The 17,345-nt window shown below is 41.3% G+C and overlaps 1 protein-coding gene across 1 annotated transcript in view; it reads right to left on the bottom strand.

The window, feature by feature from the left end:
• MELTF (melanotransferrin) overlaps positions 1 to 17,345 on the bottom strand; it is a 58,296-nt gene that overhangs the window by 22,772 nt on the left and 18,179 nt on the right. Inside the window, exons 2-7 of the mRNA XM_075268637.1 lie at positions 10,860 to 11,014; positions 10,231 to 10,330; positions 8,866 to 9,048; positions 5,947 to 6,082; positions 2,059 to 2,123; positions 747 to 934 (exon numbers count right to left, since the gene is read on the bottom strand). Coding sequence (XP_075124738.1) covers positions 747 to 934; positions 2,059 to 2,123; positions 5,947 to 6,082; positions 8,866 to 9,048; positions 10,231 to 10,330; positions 10,860 to 11,014 — 827 coding nt within the window. The remainder of the gene's footprint in view (positions 1 to 746; positions 935 to 2,058; positions 2,124 to 5,946; positions 6,083 to 8,865; positions 9,049 to 10,230; positions 10,331 to 10,859; positions 11,015 to 17,345) is intronic.

Here is a 17,345-nt window from a genome sequence, read left to right as displayed (position 1 = left end):
TGGGCATGACTATACTTTTAATAAGGAAGCTGATCTAGAGTCAGAGGTGCAAGCTATACAACTATTCAGTGTATATTGACAGATTCTCATTGAAGCCTATTTAGACTTTGCTCAGACAGGAACTTTCTGTTATCCCTGTACCGTAACTCTGCATTCTTTTTTATGATGATTAACCCTTCTTTAGTTAAGACTTGTTTTATATCTTCATTGGATTGCATCACTGTTCCTGTCAAAAGATGGATACATTGGCAGAACCAAGTCCAAAGGACCTCATTATAAATCAAAATGTGATGGATCTGACAGAGTGTCATGTCTTCTTTTATAAAAAGGATTCAGAAGCTTTCATGTTCTTATTATGAATTATAAAATAGTGGCAAGGACAGAAATTATATTTAGGATGAAAAGTTCACAACCACTTTTTGAGCCAGGAATATGCTTAATGTTGTCTCTTCCCTTCCCCCATTACTCATCTCAGGCCATACAAAGTAAATTACACATAAAGATAAGACAATAAACCTAGAAAGGAGATAATCATGCAATTGCATGGAAGCATTGTTGGCCTGTGGTTTGTCTCCATATTTTTGGAGAACAGTATGAGAAAAAGCTTTCCTTATTTCAAATACCCTTTTATTTTACTACTTTCTTCAAATCGACAAAATACACCACATATATGCATCCAAATACCTATTAGTAAGATGAATGGACCATGAACCAACTTAAAGTAGAGTGTGACCCTCCTGACCTACCTGGCCTTCATGTAGCATCTTGTGAATAATAGATCCATCCACATCTGACCTCACCACAACAGCATGAGCTGGTACCCGGGCCAGGTTACACTTTTTCCACTCAGTCACATCTGCATAGGTGCCATCACGGCACAGGAGTTTATAATCTGAGGACAGGATATCCTTTGCCCAAGGATCTGAATTTTTTCCTAAATTATATGAATAAAATAGTTTTAATTTATCCATAGGCAATTCTATAAAACCAACAGATGTTTTATTCATAAATGGAAAAGTTGTTTTTATCTAGTCATAGAAACATTATATAATATAATAAAAAAAAAACAACAACATTGAGGTGTGCCTAATGTTTTTCAGAACAACTACCATAGCATTTCATTAATCCTCCATGATGATTTTTTTTTTTTTTTACCCTCAGATAAAATGATTTCACTTTGCTGATTTTGGTTTGACCACTTGTGTGATAAAATCGGTTTCCATGCTCTGACAGTGTATTTTGCATTGGCCTGAAGAAGACGCCAGTCCGTCGCCGAAATGCATAGCCATTTCCCTATCTTCTGGAACCAATAAAGGCTTTTAACTCATTCTTGAGTCCCTATCATGTATCAGTGGCGCTCCATCTTTTTTTTATGTAGATTGTGAGCCCTACATAGAGCTCACAATGTACTTTTTTTTTTTTCCCTATCAGTGTGTCTTTTTGGAATATGGGATGGAAATCCATGCAAAAACGGGGAGAACATACAAACTCCTTGCAGATATTTTTTTGCCCTTGGCGGGATTTGAACACCAGGACTCCAGCACTGCAAGGCTGCAGTGCTAACCACTGAGCCACCATGTGGCCCTCAGTAGCACTCTATCTTTTATCCCAGTTTTTTATTTAGTCTTCTCTGCAATTTCCACCACCTTCCAAGCTGGTGTCCGGGTAGGAGCTGCCACTTTTGCACCATTATTATACCCACGGGCACCAGGTTTTACGCATATTTTGTGTGATAAAGTGTTGCACAAGGATCCTGATCACATACTTGGAAAGTAGAGATGCTGAGGCACTGCAGCCAAATATTAGAATATTGATATAAAGTACCAATGTCCTCAGTCCCAGCCTTGGTAAGACAAACTAGAAAGGTGGTTATCATATGTATGGTCAGCAGTCACCTGCTGGATTACTAAAGCACCTGAAAACTAGGCTGCCCAGTAACCCCCTTCCTTGGTAGCCTATCTATCTTCATCAGCTGCTCCTTGGACTCCCGCTGCCCTCCCATCTTTTTACCCATTTCCCCTTGACACGGTTCAAAAAAACCCAAAAACATGGACATACCATCAGAATTGTCCAACACTGTACTGTGCTTTACAAAAGCCACATCCCCTCCATCCACAAGGCACCTGGAGAAGCAAAGGAGAGAAGTTCATCGTCTTTGGTAAATATTCAAGTTCACTTTTTTATGTTGGGTAGATGTTAGCCCTAAACATTCATTGAGGGCAACAGTGTCAGGGGTGACAGACTAGGGGAAATTTATTAAGACTGGCTTACAAAATGGTGCGACAAGCACAAGGAACGCAAAAGGCTCCCATATCTTCATCAATCAAGTGCACATCTGTGCGTCAGAACAGAAATCTACGTCAGTGAGGAACTGGCGTAGATTTCCTGTTTAACTGAGTTATGATAAATATGTCAGGCCGAGGCTTCCCTATTTCACCCACATTTGTCGAAAGTTGTGAACTAGGCTTAGAACATGGGATGTAGTGGACATTTGGCAGAAAAAATGGCCTTGTGCCAAATATGTGCCACAATATTTATGTCAAAGAACTGACATGTAGGAGTTGATAAGTTGCCCCCATTGAATGAAAAGTACAATTATGCTTTTATATCAGTAACATCAGGAGGTTACGGTGTTAACAATTCTATCCTCACAGAAAGTAAAAGAATATTCCCATTTCAACAAATACATTTTAAAATTTTTGCCTTATTGCAGAATGTTCCACTTTTTTGCACTCATGAACTCCTGGGTAGCTTTGGCTGTATGCTTGGGGTCATTGTCCATCTGTACTATGAAGCGCCGTCCGATCAACTTGGCAGCATTTGGCTGAATCTGGGCTGAAAGTATATCCCGGTACACTTCAGAATTCATCCGGCTACTCTTGTCTGCTGTTATGTCATCAATAAACACAAGTGACCCAGTGCCATTGAAAGCCATGCATGCCCATGCCATCACGTTGCCTCCACCATGTTTTACAGAGGATCTGGTGTGCCTTGGATCATGTGCCGTTCCCTTTCTTCTCCAAACTTTTTTCTTCCCATCATTCTGGTACAGGTTGATCTTTGTCTCATCTGTCCATAGAATACTTTTCCAGAACTGAGCTGGCTTCTTGAGGTGTTTTTCAGCAAATTTAACTCTGGCCTGTCTATTTTTGGAATTGATGAATGGTTTGCATCTAGATGTGAACCCTTTGTATTTACTTTCATGGAGTCTTCTCTTTACTGTTGACTTAGAGACAGATACACCTACTTCACTGAGAGTGTTCTGGACTTCAGTTGATGTTGTGAACGAGTTCTTCTTGACCAAAGAAAGTATGCGGCGATCATCCACCACTGTTGTCATCCGTGGACGCCCAGGCCTTTTTGAGTTCCCAAGCTCACCAGTCAATTCCTTTTTTCTTAGAATGTACCCGACGGTTGATTTTGCTACTCCAAGCATGTCTGCTATCTCTCTGATGGATTTTTTCTTTTTTTTCAGTCTCAGGATGTTCTGCTTCACCTCAATTGAGAGTTCCTTTGACCGCATGTTGTCTGGTCACAGCAACAGCTTCCAAATGCAAAACCACACACCTGGAATCAACCCCAGACCTTTTAACTACTTCATTGATTACAGGTTTACGAGGGAGATGCCTTCAGAATTAATTGCAGCCCTTAGAGTCCATTGTCCAATTACTTTTGGTCCCTTGAAAAAGAGGAGGCTATGCATTACAGAGCTATGATTCCTAAACCCTTTCTCCGATTTGGATGTGGAAACTCTCATATTGCAGCTGGGAGTGTGCACTTTCAGCCCATATTATATATACATATAATTGTATTTCTGAACATGCTTTAGTAAACAGCTAAAATAACAAAACTTGTGTCACTGTCCAAATATTTCTGGCCCTAACTGTAGCTTTTTTTTGTATAAGGTAGGGTTCACACTACCTTTGGTGTCCGCTCAGAAGGTGTCCGTTTAAAAAAAAAACAAAAAACGGACACCTACCATAACGGACACAAACAGACAGTAACTGATGGCCATCAGTTACTGTCCGTTATATGTCCATAGATCTCAATGTTTAAAAAAAATAGACACTTACTGTCCATTTTTTCAAATGGACAGAAAAGTCCTGCATGTAGGATTTTTATGTCCACTTGAAAAAACGGACATGGTTGTAAACGGACACTAAAGGACACAAGATAAAATCCCATTGAAATGAATGGAAATTGCAAAAGGACCAGCTAGTGTCCATTGCTAAAATCTTGTATGGACAAGTCATGGACGCTGCTTAGCGGACAACAACAGTAGTGTAAACACCTCATAATACATAATGTAGTGGTTGCCAAAGTTTTAACATTATAAATATTGAGTCAGTACATAAACTTGATGTATTAGTCAATAATTCTGTTCTCGTCTACTTGCCCTTTTCTCCACCTATGACACAGTTACAAACTCTTTCATCCCTTGGCATCACCAACTTGGCCCTCTCCTGGATCTCCTCATACCTCACCAATAGCACATTCAGCATCTCCCAATCACACTTCACCTCCTCAGTGCACCCTCATTCTGTAGGTGTCCCCCAAGGCTCTGTCCTGGGACACCTCCCGCTCTCCACCTACACTACTTGGTCAGCTCATAGAATTGCACTATGTTCAATATCATTGCTTTGCTGACGACAATTAAAAATATCTCTATGGACCAAACATTACCTCTTTGTTGTCCACAGTTCCAGAATGCCTAGCAGCCATAGCCTCCTTTCTTTCCTTCCTCTTTCTCAAACTCAACATGGAGAAAATGGAGTTCATCATCTTCGCCCCATCTTATGTGCCCCCCTTCCAGACCCATCTATCTATCTATCTATCTATCTATCTATCTATCTATCTATCTATCTACCAAAGTTATTGGTACCAAACTTACCGCAGTATCACAGGACTGTTGCCTTCGGACAACCTTTGACTTATCCTTTAAGCTACATATCCAAGCCCTCAAAACCTCCTGCTGCCTCCAATTTAAGAACATTCATCAAATTTGCTCCTTCCTCACCTCTGAAACTACAAAAATACTAGTCCACGTCCTCATAATCTCCCATTTAGACTACTGTAACATCCTTCTCCACGGCCTCCCAGCAAATGCTCTCACCCTTCTCCAATCCCTAAACTCTGCTGCCGCTCCCCTTTGCCAATTCCTTCATTGGCTATTGTGCAACAAATAGAGTTTAAAATGTTAGCACTGACATGACAATCCATCCATAACCTGTCCCCTCTATACTTCTGACTTAATCTTACCCACACGTAACCTCTGATACTTTCAAGACCTCCTACTCCACTCTACTGATATGCACTCTTCCCAGACTTCTCCCATGAATCCCCCATACTCCAGAACTCACTAACATAACACATAAGACTGTTCCTCACAATCACAAGTTTCAAGAAGACCTTGAATATTCACCTCACAGCTATTACTCTCACCTACTGTCTATCTCCTTCCCCGCATAGACTGTAAGCCTTTGCGGCCAGGGCCCTCTGTCCTAATATACCAGTTGGTCACTGTTCGTATAATAATTGTTTTGTGTTTTGTATGTAGGCCCTCAAATGTACAGCACCATGGAATTAATGTTATTCCTACCACTGAAGGGACTTTATACTGTGTGAGGGACATTAAGGAGTTAATATACTGTTTGTAGGCCACTTAGGGAGCATTATAACCTGTGATGGTGGTAAGGGGAATTTAGTGACGTCATACTGTGTCACTAAGGGGGCATTATATAGTTCATGTGATACTGATGATGACCTACCCTGAGGATGTTTAGCCACTGTATCTCTACCACACTGTTTAAGTCAGGATTAGGCATTAAAGGATATGTTTAGTGTTTCTTTTAAAATTTCTCATATTGTAGAACTTCACATTAAAGTCCACTCCTATTTGATATAACAAATGCTCCACTTTCTATGTATTCGTAAGTCTTCTCATACCTAAAGGCTCCATCGTAGTCCTGGTACTTATCCTGCCCACACTGAGTTTCACTGCTGTTCCCTTTGCACAGATCGCAGAGAGCGGGGTATTTTTCAGCTCCAGGTACACAACTTGCAGAAAAGAAATCACTTACTCCTATAAGTAAAGATATTGCTTAAAAAGCTTATAAAGCTTGAAAGAATCACGGCAATGCATGCTGACTTAAAACTAGAAAAAAAAATATATATATATATATATATATATATATATATATATATATATATATATATATCTCAAAGAAAAATAATTGCAGCAGCACCAGCAAATCTGGGGATTATCCCACAAATTGCATGTCAGAAACCCCTCTCCAGGCAAAAGGGTTTGCAATAGAAAAAACAATCCGGTCTGTCAGCAACTTGTATGGATGGAAATTGTCCTTTTATTGGAAAAATCAGTACACCACGTATCGGTCCACACACTGGGACCTTGAGAAAGGTCCCATTGTGGACCGATATGTGGTGCACTGCTTTTTCCAATAAAAGGACAATTGCCATCCATACAAGTTGCTGACAGACTGGATTGTTTAACATATATATATATATATATATATATATATATATATATATATATATATATTAGAGATGAGCGAACAGTGTTCTATCGAACACATGTTCGATCGGATATCAGGGTGTTCGCCATGTTCGAATCGAATCGATCACCGCGTGGTAAAGTGCGCCAAAATTCGATTCCCCTCCCACCTTCCCTGGCGCCTTTTTTGCACCAATAACAGCGCAGGGGAGGTGGGACAGGAACTACGACACTGGGGGCATTGAAAAAAATTGGAAAAAGTCATTGGCTGCCGAAATCAGGTGACCTCCATTTTAGACGAATAGTGGATTTCAAATCCGGGTCATATGAGAATGTGAACTTTGTGACTATGAGACAGGGATAGCTGTACAGGCAGGGATAGCTAGGGATAACCTTTATTTAGGGGGGAATGTTATTAAAAATAACTTTTTGGGGCTCTATCGGGTGTGTAATTGTGATTTTTGTGAGATAAACTTTTTCCCATAGGGATGCATTGGCCAGCACTGATTGGCCGAATTCCGTACTCTGGCCAATCAGTGCTGGCCAATGCATTCTATTAGCTTGATGAAGCAGAGTGTGCACAAGGGTTCAAGCGCACCCTCGGCTCTGATGTAGCAGAGCTGAGGCTGCACAAGGGTTCAAGCGCACCCTCGGCTCTGATGTAGGAGAGCCGAGGGTGCACTTGAACCCTTGTGCACCCTCGGCTCTGCTACATCAGAGCCGAGGGTGCGCTTGAACCCTTGTGCACACTCTGCTTCATCAAGCTAATAGAATGCATTGGCCAGCGCTGATTGGCCAATGCATTCTATTAGCCCGATGAAGTAGAGCTGAATGTGTGTGCTAAGCACACACATTCAGCTCTACTTCATCGGGCTAATAGAATGCATTGGCCAGCGCTGATTGGCCAGAGTACGGAATTCGGCCAATCAGCGCTGGCTCTGCTGGAGGAGGCGGAGTCTAAGATCGCTCCACACCAGTCTCCATTCAGGTCCGACCTTAGACTCCGCCTCCTCCAGCAGAGCCAGCGCTGATTGGCCGAATTCCGTACTCTGGTCAATCAGCACTGGCTAATGCATTGTATTGGCGTGATGAAGCAGTGCTGAATGTGTGTGCTTAGCACACACATTCAGCTCTACTTCATCGGGCTAATAGAATGCATTGGCCAGCGCTGATTGGCCAGAGTACGGAATTCGGCCAATCAGCGCTGGCTCTGCTGGAGGAGGCGGAGTCTAAGATCGCTCCACACCAGTCTCCATTCAGGTCCGACCTTAGACTCCGCCTCCTCCAGCAGAGCCAGCGCTGATTGGCCGAATTCCGTACTCTGGCCAATCAGCACTGGCTAATGCATTGTATTGGCGTGATGAAGCAGTGCTGAATGTGTGTGCTTAACACACACAATTCAGCTCTACTTCATCGGGCTAATAGAATGCATTGGCCAATCAGCGCTGGCCAATGCATTCTATTAGCGTGAACTGAGTTTGCACAGGGGTTCTAGTGCACCCTCGGCTCTGCTACATCAGATTGCTACATCTGATGTAGCAGTGCCGAGTGTGCATCAGATGTGTAGTTGAGCAAAACTGACTCAGCACTGATAAGTCTCTGCATTCGCATAGGAATGCATTGGCCAGCCTTCGGCCAATCAGCGCTGGCTCTGCCGGAGGAGGCGGAGTCTAAGGTCGGACCTGAATGGAGACTGGTGTGGAGCGATCTTAGACTCCGCCTCCTCCAGCAGAGCCAGCGCTGATTGGTCGAGTTCCGTACTCTGGCCAATCAGCACTGGCCAATGCATTTCTATGGGGAAAAGTTAGCTTGCGAAAATCGCAAACTGACAGGGATTTCCATGAAATAAAGTGACTTTTATGCCCCCAGACATGCTTCCCCTGCTGTCCCAGTGTCATTCCAGGGTGTTGGTATCATTTCCTGGGGTGTCATAGTGGACTTGGTGACCCTCCAGACACGAATTTGGGTTTCCCCCTTAACGAGTTTATGTTCCCCATAGACTATAATGGGGTTCGAAACCCATTCGAACACTCGAACAGTGAGCGGCTGTTCGAATCGAATTTCGAACCTCGAACATTTTAGTGTTCGCTCATCTCTAATATATATATATATATATATATATATATATATATATATAGTATCATACAGGTCCTGCTTTTGGATAATGGGCCTAAGACCTTGACAAATAATGAGGCAAGCAAGTTTGAGGATTTAAGATGGTCTTTGTACATAACGTAACCAAAATGAGTTCAAAATCTTATTTTTAGATACAATATAAAATATAATAAAAATATTATTCTAATAATAAATAATATAAATACAGTATAATGAAGTTATATTTTTATTCTTACCTTTTGTTATGTCACAGGCTACAGCAGACATGCGTCCACTATCAATGAGATACCCAATTGGTACGTTCCATCCTGAAGTTTTCTCATAACCAGTGTGACATGACTTTGTTCCTCTTAAAGTATTTATTGTAATAGTAGAGTTCTTCCTGACAACAGCCACAGCATAGTACGAGGTTCCCGCACCTGCAAGCAACATTATCTACATGTAACTTTTTACATTTTATAAGTCAAGGGAAATATATATATATATATATCTTATAATAAAAAACTAAAAATTCAAATCTCCCTTTCCACCCCCATTCCCTAGGTATAAAATAAAAGTAAAATAAAAATAAAAATGACACTAGGTTCTCAATTATCCTAATCTGTTTAAAAAAGCGGATACCCACAGAAACCGATGGAGCCCATAGACTATAATGGAGTCCACTGATTTTCCACCTGGTTACCGCCCAAAAAGGGCCTCGATACATCAGAAATTCTAAAAATTGAATAGCTAAAATGTATATCGGGCATTTAAAAAAAAGAAGCCTTATGTATCACTGTACACAGAAATATAAAAAAAAGTTATGGGAGTCAGAACATGGCAACTTCAAGATTTTTTTTTTTTTTTTGCGAAGATCTGAATTTTTTAAGGGGTTAAAACATTGAAAAAATATATGTAACTTTGGTATCCCTGAAATCGTACCAACCCATAGAATACAGGTGATGCCATATAATAAAGCATGTAAGAAAGTCCCATAAAAGCAGTTTTTCTCCAATTCCACCCCTTTCTGAATTTTTTTTTCCGCTTTCTAGTACATTGTACAGAATAATAAATGGTACCATTACAAAGTAAAATTTATATCACAAACATTAAGTCCTCATACCTCTATGTGAATGGAAATTTTTTTTAAAAAAATATGGGGGATTGGAAGGCAGGGAGTTAAAAAACGAAAATTGAAAATCAAAAAATACCTGCAGCAGGAAGGGGTTTATATACACCCCCCCTTCAATGTCCCACACACTATAATATCCACTCATAGGATACTGGCTCCCATTACTGCCACCACACAATATAATGACCCCTTCACTGGGCCCCCTTATAGCAGTATTAGCTCATCACTTGTACAGTATTAGCTTATTACCTTAGCCCCATTTCGTAAGGTTATAAGGCAAGATCTATAAAGGCATGGTTCATGAACCCATACAGAGTCTGATTTTTAACAGAAAGCCTATACAAAGCTTTCCCAGAAGAGTGGAAGCTGCTTTAGCTGCTAAGGGGAACCAACTCTATATTAATGCCTATAGATTTAGAATGGTATGTCATAAAAGCTCCAGTAGGTGTAATGTATTGTGTAGAAGAGCAGAATACATTGTGGTACTAACCTTGATCATATACTTCTCCAACCACTGGCTTTAAGTTGTACCATCTTCCAGCTTTATATGTGAGGATACCACTGAGAGTTACAGCATCGGCCTGACTATCCTGTATGAAAAACATAAAAAGAGGGTGAGGTCCAACTCATGAATTGTAGTAATAATGAATTAGTCTTTTCTTTGTAATATGTCTGTCTCAGATAGTGGAGTTCATCATAAAGTGGGTTTCCAGCGCAATAACATTACGATAGACCATCAATATCAAATCAGAGGGAGTCCAACATCCAGAACCCCATTTATCAGATGTCCTCAGCAGCCTCCTGCACCTGAACTTTACAGACTACAGAGTTGAAAGCAGACTGCTGTGTACACTATGTAGTAGTTGAGCTGCAGAATCCCTGCACCGGACCTACACAGTGTATAGAGTCCCATCCACTTATAATTATGGTATTAGAGGCTATTAAGCTCCCCACCTATCTGATATTGGAGACCTATGATAGGACATGAAAAGTCCGCTTTAAGCAAACACCTTGAAATCCTTAACTTGAATATCCCTTTAAAGATTTTTTTTTTAAGTACAAAAAAGGCCTCCCCAGTGAAAGTAATGTTGGGGGTTTTTCTTGAAGGGGTCCACTCACGTTCACAATTTTTATGCAGTTCAGTGGCGAGGTTCCATTAACACAGATCAAAGATGGGACAATCTTTGCAGCAGTGAACGATTCTCTCATGTCATTGCATTTCTTCTGCTCCGCTTCCGAGACTGTACACCACCGTACTTTATCCAGACAAAAGACTGAAAAAATCAAATGTGCATAGAGTCAGGTTTACACAACTTCTTATCTTCTTATTTGATTATTTTCTGACAAATTCAAATTATATTCACTTATTTTTTCATTGTCTTGAACTCATATTTTTATAGCAGCTCAAATTTTGACAATATTCACACACTAACAATGTGGTCAGAAGTTTGAATCCATATATTTTAGACCAAACCAAGTGTGGTAATAGTTCCGTACTCCTTTACACCATTGACAAGATCTTCTCAACCTTTCTACTCTTTTTATTCTCTATCTTACGTTCTGATCTGATTTTAGCACATTTCTTCACATATCCGCAGCCAGGGGAATAATTTAAGGCTGACAGGCATAAGCTTAATCATTAGTTGCTTCCTATTCATATATTTTAACAGTGTTTACATTTCCCTTTCCTTTTCTATATGGGCACAGACCACCATGAAAACTTATTCACAACATGTCTATGTACACAAGCTTTCCATCTTTCCCATACCTCCCAACTTTCAAAGGACAGAAAGAGAGACAGATGAAGACCACTCCCCTTAAAAGGCCACTCCCACATTCAGAGTTGGACTGGCCCACTCGTGAATCCCCCAGTGGGCACCGAGCCCCAACTATTAATCCTCATTTTGTTAACACAAATGCATTGGTCAAGGGCCCTGATTATCCCCCTCACTATCCGGATTGGTCCCTTAACCAATGCATTTGCATTGGCAAAATGAGGCATGGAGCACAGGATCTGCAAGGACCTGCATATATTAAACTAAGGGGGAAGTCCTTTAGTGCTACAGCAATGCTATAGGACACTCCTCCCTTCTCCAGCAAGAGAGATGAAAGCCTGGGAGGGCCCTGCTTTGTGCCTGCATCCTGAAGAGGAGAGGAAGCTACAGTGAAGTTAAAGTAAAACACACCAGGTACATAAATCATTGAAAACTACATCTGTGCCATTTGTGTGTTGCTCCCCTAAGGCTGAGGTCCCACGTTGCGGGAACACAGGTTTTTTTGTTGCAGATTTTGCTGTGTTTTTTGAGCCAAAGCCAAGAATGACTACTAAAGTAATGGGAAATACCTATGAAGTTTCTTATGTCTCCCTTCTGCTCAATCCACTGCTGTCTTTGGCTCAGAAAAACGCAGCAAAATCTGCAGTGAAAAAAAGCTGAATTTCTGTAACGTGGTGCCTCAGCCTTAGGGTATTTCTTTTCAGGTGGTGACATACTGTGTACCCAGAAGTGACTAAAGCCAAATCCAGTCCCCGTGTGCCAGTGCTGTCACTTTAGGGTAAGAGTGACACCCATTAATTCCTGGCTGTGGTTTTGCTGTTGCTGCATCGCCAGGAATTAATGTGGCTGAAATTAATGCGCATTTTTTTTTTTTTTTAAATGTAGATTGTGAGCCCCACATAGAGCTCACAATGTACATTTTTTTCCTATCAGTATGTCTTTTTGGAATATGGGATGGAAATCCATGCAAACACGGGGAGAACATACAAACTCCTTGCAGATGGTTTTTTGCCCTTGGTGGGATTTGAACACCAGGACTCCAGTGCTGCAAGGCTGCAGTGCTAACCACTGAGCCACCGTGTGGCCCCAATTAATGCGCATTTCACTTACAGAAAAGTGAAAGTACCGGTGGCCGGAGATGCAACATCCAGGTACGTAGAGTGACATCACCCAACAGGCATGACCTCACTCTGATCCCAGTCACATACATTTACCACTAATTGTAGGTTACACATGTACTTACATTGCTTCTAATGGAAAAGTACAAATGTATCAAGGCAAACAGAGGTGAACATGTGTGGCTGGGAGCACAGTATGACAGCACCCTTATGCTGTGGTTTGTGCTATGTGACTACAGTGTAGAGGTTGTCAGCTTTACGACTATTACCGGCTCTCCAAGGACCTCATCTCTAATTTTTTAATTTAAAGTGGCACACTGAACAACAGCTGATCTGCAGGGGTCCTGGTGGTGGGCCCTAGGCATCCCAGTCCGACACTGCCACACTGCCTAGATATGCCATTCAGAAATAATCTCCTAGGTTTACATCTCTGCTTTCGTGCCACAGCCTCCCTCACAGAATCCCTCCTTGACCATATGCTGCTGATCAACTATTTTTTTTTTTTGCCAATAAAGGGTTACTTTTCTTCTGTCTGACCATGATAAACGGTGTATCATAAATTTTCTCTTTCCAGCTCAACAGAGGGCAAGGGTTAAAAAAATTATGAGCACAGACTTCCAACCATCAAAATAGAAATAGTCTGTCCACTGACTTATCTAAAAGCACTGCACAGGGCCAAACCATATTAACCCTTCTTTTAATTTGTCTACAGGTTCCCTACCTTATGTAGGGGGTGGTGTCTGGTTAGTAACTGACATAACAGTTGGCCACTTTTGATCAAAGGGCCAATCTGGAAGCGTCAACTCTTGTTACAATGGCGTCCCAGCACCATCAGATACCTGGGCTTGGAGATAATCGTAGCAGCTGCAAAATTACATTCAACCAATTCCTTGATCAACTGTATTTGAAGAACCTGAAGACATTTATCTGCTTGTCAGAAATGACTACTTACTTTCATGGGCAGCAGGAGCCTTCACAAAATCACTGATAAACATTATACAGGTGCCCTCGGTCAATCTCTGACCCAGAGATGACTAAAACAGCTTTCTTACACAATACCTTAATTATAGTGCCATAAAGTCAAAGCTCTTCGTCTGCATATTCTAACCAACCAACCTGGCTTAGACTCACTTGCATTGCTTAGTACACCAGAACCTCTTTAGACCAGGATTTGTCTCCTCCTGTTGTCACCCCACCTCCTTCTTGCTTTAGAGACTATACTTGTTATTTCTGTACAATATAGCTGTCTTGATCTCAATGTGGAGTACTTGATAAAAAATTTCAATACTTAGAATACTATACCTTTCATGTGCGCCAAGGTAGGGAGTGTTATGTACCATAGTAAAACTGGTGGTGTGCTGAACTTTCAGTTATGCTGTATCTTCCTCTCTAATTCAGAGATATCGTTGCTGTTAGTTTCTGCTACCAATATCACTGCACTGTCAGAGGGGGGATGCCCCTGTGATAGTACTCTTTTATACATTTGTATTGTGAAGGGGGCCAATTCTCACCACCCAGCAATGATGCAGAACTGTGAGGCCAGCATAAAAAGGAAGTATTATTTACCTATTCGATCCCTGCCGCTCTAGTGCCACCACTCCAGCGTTGCTCAGAGTAATGACAAGAGTCTGCAATCGCCATGATACTAATACTCCCAGCAAGCACCATGCAGCTTGTATTTCTTCAGCAAGCCATCTTTCTGCTGATAATGTACCTGGGCCCATCCACATGGTGGGCATGTGTATGAATTTACAACTTACTACAACTCTGCATCTCTGCTGCCTGTTCTTGACCTCTGTACCAGACATGACCATTCTCTTGCCTGGCCCTTTGGTGCCTTGGACCAGGGTCTCTTTTGCATCTTGGTCTGCTGACACCTACACTGGGATCACTCTGAGAGGTAGCAACCTGATAGTCTCTCTGCAACAAAACAGGGAAGACTACATAGATAATGCCCTTTCGAGAGGCCTAAAGTCATACATGTTAGGTGGGTTCACGATCTGCTGTCCATTACATCCAGGGCTCATTGTATACTGTGCTTCAGGACTGATGTCATGGGGATTAACCTGCTGCAGCCAATCATTGTACCACAAAATCACATCAAAAAACTGCATTGTCAAAAACGGCTGAATTTTGATGTGGTTTTGTCAGAAACATGGGGCCTTTGTGGTCCCTTGTTCAGTAGCTAACTGTGAGTGACTATAGCTGGCCAAATTCAAAGACTAAGTGCTAGAGATGGAGTTCCACACCTAATGAGAAAAGTTGGTATAAGAACTTCTTTCATAGTCTGAGCAGTGCACACAAAGAGAGAGCTTTATTATGCATCAAGGTTTTTTTATCTACATACAGGAAGTAAACAAACAGCAAGCTCTGATTGGTTGGTCGAGGTATCCGCCTCCTGTGACATCAGCTCCAGGGCACTACCTCCAGGAAGTGATGTAGCTTCTTGTCATGTGGTTTCTGTGATGTCGTTTCCTGTGGGAGTGGCTTGTTCCCATGCGGCTTCTACATGGTTGGGGCCTACACCTGAGGACACCATAGAGGCCATCTTGTCATGATGTCTGGTACACTGTCAAAATCCCACACAGGAATGTCTTTGCAGCCTCAATCCTCACAATCCCATGTGTGCATTACAGTATATACTTATAGCCTAGTATACAGCTCTGGCTTAGCTGTGAACTCCATCCACCCCCAGCCACTAGATGTGTGAGGGCTGGGGGTTAATTGAATTTTATCTGTTCATGCTTTGACAGCCTAACTGTTTTTTCCACTTAGAGATGTCCTCCTGAATTGTCTATTGATTCAATGGTCAATATTGGCTCCCATCTCTCCAGCCAAAAGGAGACAACAATGAATTACAAGATGACAGCATGGACATATGATTTTAGTTTCAACCTGGGACAAAAAGGCATATTATAGCTATATCCAGATATTGTTGGCATCATCTGGTCACGTAATATCATATTCAGCTTGAAACATAAATAGTTATACTCCATTTAGTTTTAAGGATAACAATGTTTTTTGTGATCATATATTTACAACCTTCACAGTTTGGTAATAATTTATTGCCGTATGAAAAGCTTTGACGTGACACCATTTACATAAACTATAGACAGTGTCACTACTGAGCTGACACAGTTATAACCAGTGCACAGGATGCCTCTGATCTCCCAATAGAAGCAATGAAGACTCGACCAAGGAGCAGAAAAATGAAAACAAGATTAAACACAAATTCAAATTGTCTTTAAAAAAAGGCTTCAAAGACCAAAAAATCCATAAACAACATGACATTAGTGTTTCTACACACTTTTCTATTATACAAATGGATATAGATTACAAACAATAGACTAATAGAGGTGCATACATTATATAAAGAAGCCAGTCACATCAGAGAGATTTCATCATGACCCATCCTGTGTAATGGTCTACTGATGACAGGCCTGGGAGATTGGATTCCAGCTAAAAATTACACTGCAATAAATAGATAAGACGCCATTGTTTCATGAAGAACAGATTGCTTTTATTTTCATTCTGAGCATGATTTTGACTATAACATGAAGTCCGAACTGAAAGGAGATCTAGTACAGCGCAAATGTTGTAGACCTCATAGTCTTTTTAGTTTAGTTATACCATATGTAGCAAACAAAGCAATGGGAAATGCTTTATATACAAAGATCGCCAAAATAATAGCAACCTCTAAACATAAAATTACATACACACATACATTACATACATAGCACACGAACTGATATCACCCCAATGTTCTAACATCATTTTCTTCTCTCACAGCCACATTTATGGATGTTATTAAAGGGAATCTATCATTGGGGATATGCATTTTAAACTAAGGACACGTTGGAATAGCCTTGAGAAATCTTATTCTACTCCTTCCTCTGGTTATGTCCTGAATGGTGCAGTTTTTGAAATAAATAGCTTTTTTAGCATAAATGATGCAAATGATGCTCAGAGAGCGGAAGGTTCGTTTCCCCATGCCCTGAGCACAGCTTCGGCAGAGCTCAATGCCGCCTCCGGTGCTGTTACTACACACCCCCATACTCCACTGGCTATCTTTATTGTATTCCAAACTGCAGGCACAGTATGGAATAAAGATGGGCCGGGGGGATGCGCTGTTGACTCTACCTGAACCCCAAGTGACAGAGCTGACAGCACATGCGTGGGATTTCGATCCAGCTGAAGAGAGCATCGGGGAAGAGGAGCACCATGACGTCTCAGGGGGCATGTAGGAATAGCACAGGAGGAGGCATTTGAGCTCTGACGAAGCTGTGCTGAGAGCCAGAGAAAATGTCCCCTGTGCTCACTGACCATCATTTGTATATATCAAAAATGTTATTTATTTCAAAAATGGCCCCGTTCAGGACATAATCAGAGGTAGGAGTAGAATATCCGTTCTAAAGGCTATTCCAACGTGCCCTTAATTTAAAATGCATATCACCAACGATAGACCCAAGGACTATTGTACCCCCAAACCATATTGTAATATATCTTATTAAGAATATCTGTTTCCATCACTGCTTATAAAACTTTTCTCCTGCTCCTTATGTTCAGTCTCACTGCTTTGTTTACATTATATCCATCTCCCCATTCAGCTCTATGGAGGAGGAGTAGATTCTCCTGTACCTGGTTAATTGATTTAATGCCTCATTTCACAGATATATATATACAGTCCTATGAAAAAGTTTGGGCACCCCTAT

The sequence above is a fragment of the Leptodactylus fuscus genome, chromosome 3, assembly GCF_031893055.1.
Source record: "Leptodactylus fuscus isolate aLepFus1 chromosome 3, aLepFus1.hap2, whole genome shotgun sequence".
Lineage (NCBI taxonomy): Eukaryota > Metazoa > Chordata > Amphibia > Anura > Leptodactylidae > Leptodactylus > Leptodactylus fuscus.
This window is presented reverse-complemented; position numbering and strand designations above follow the sequence as displayed.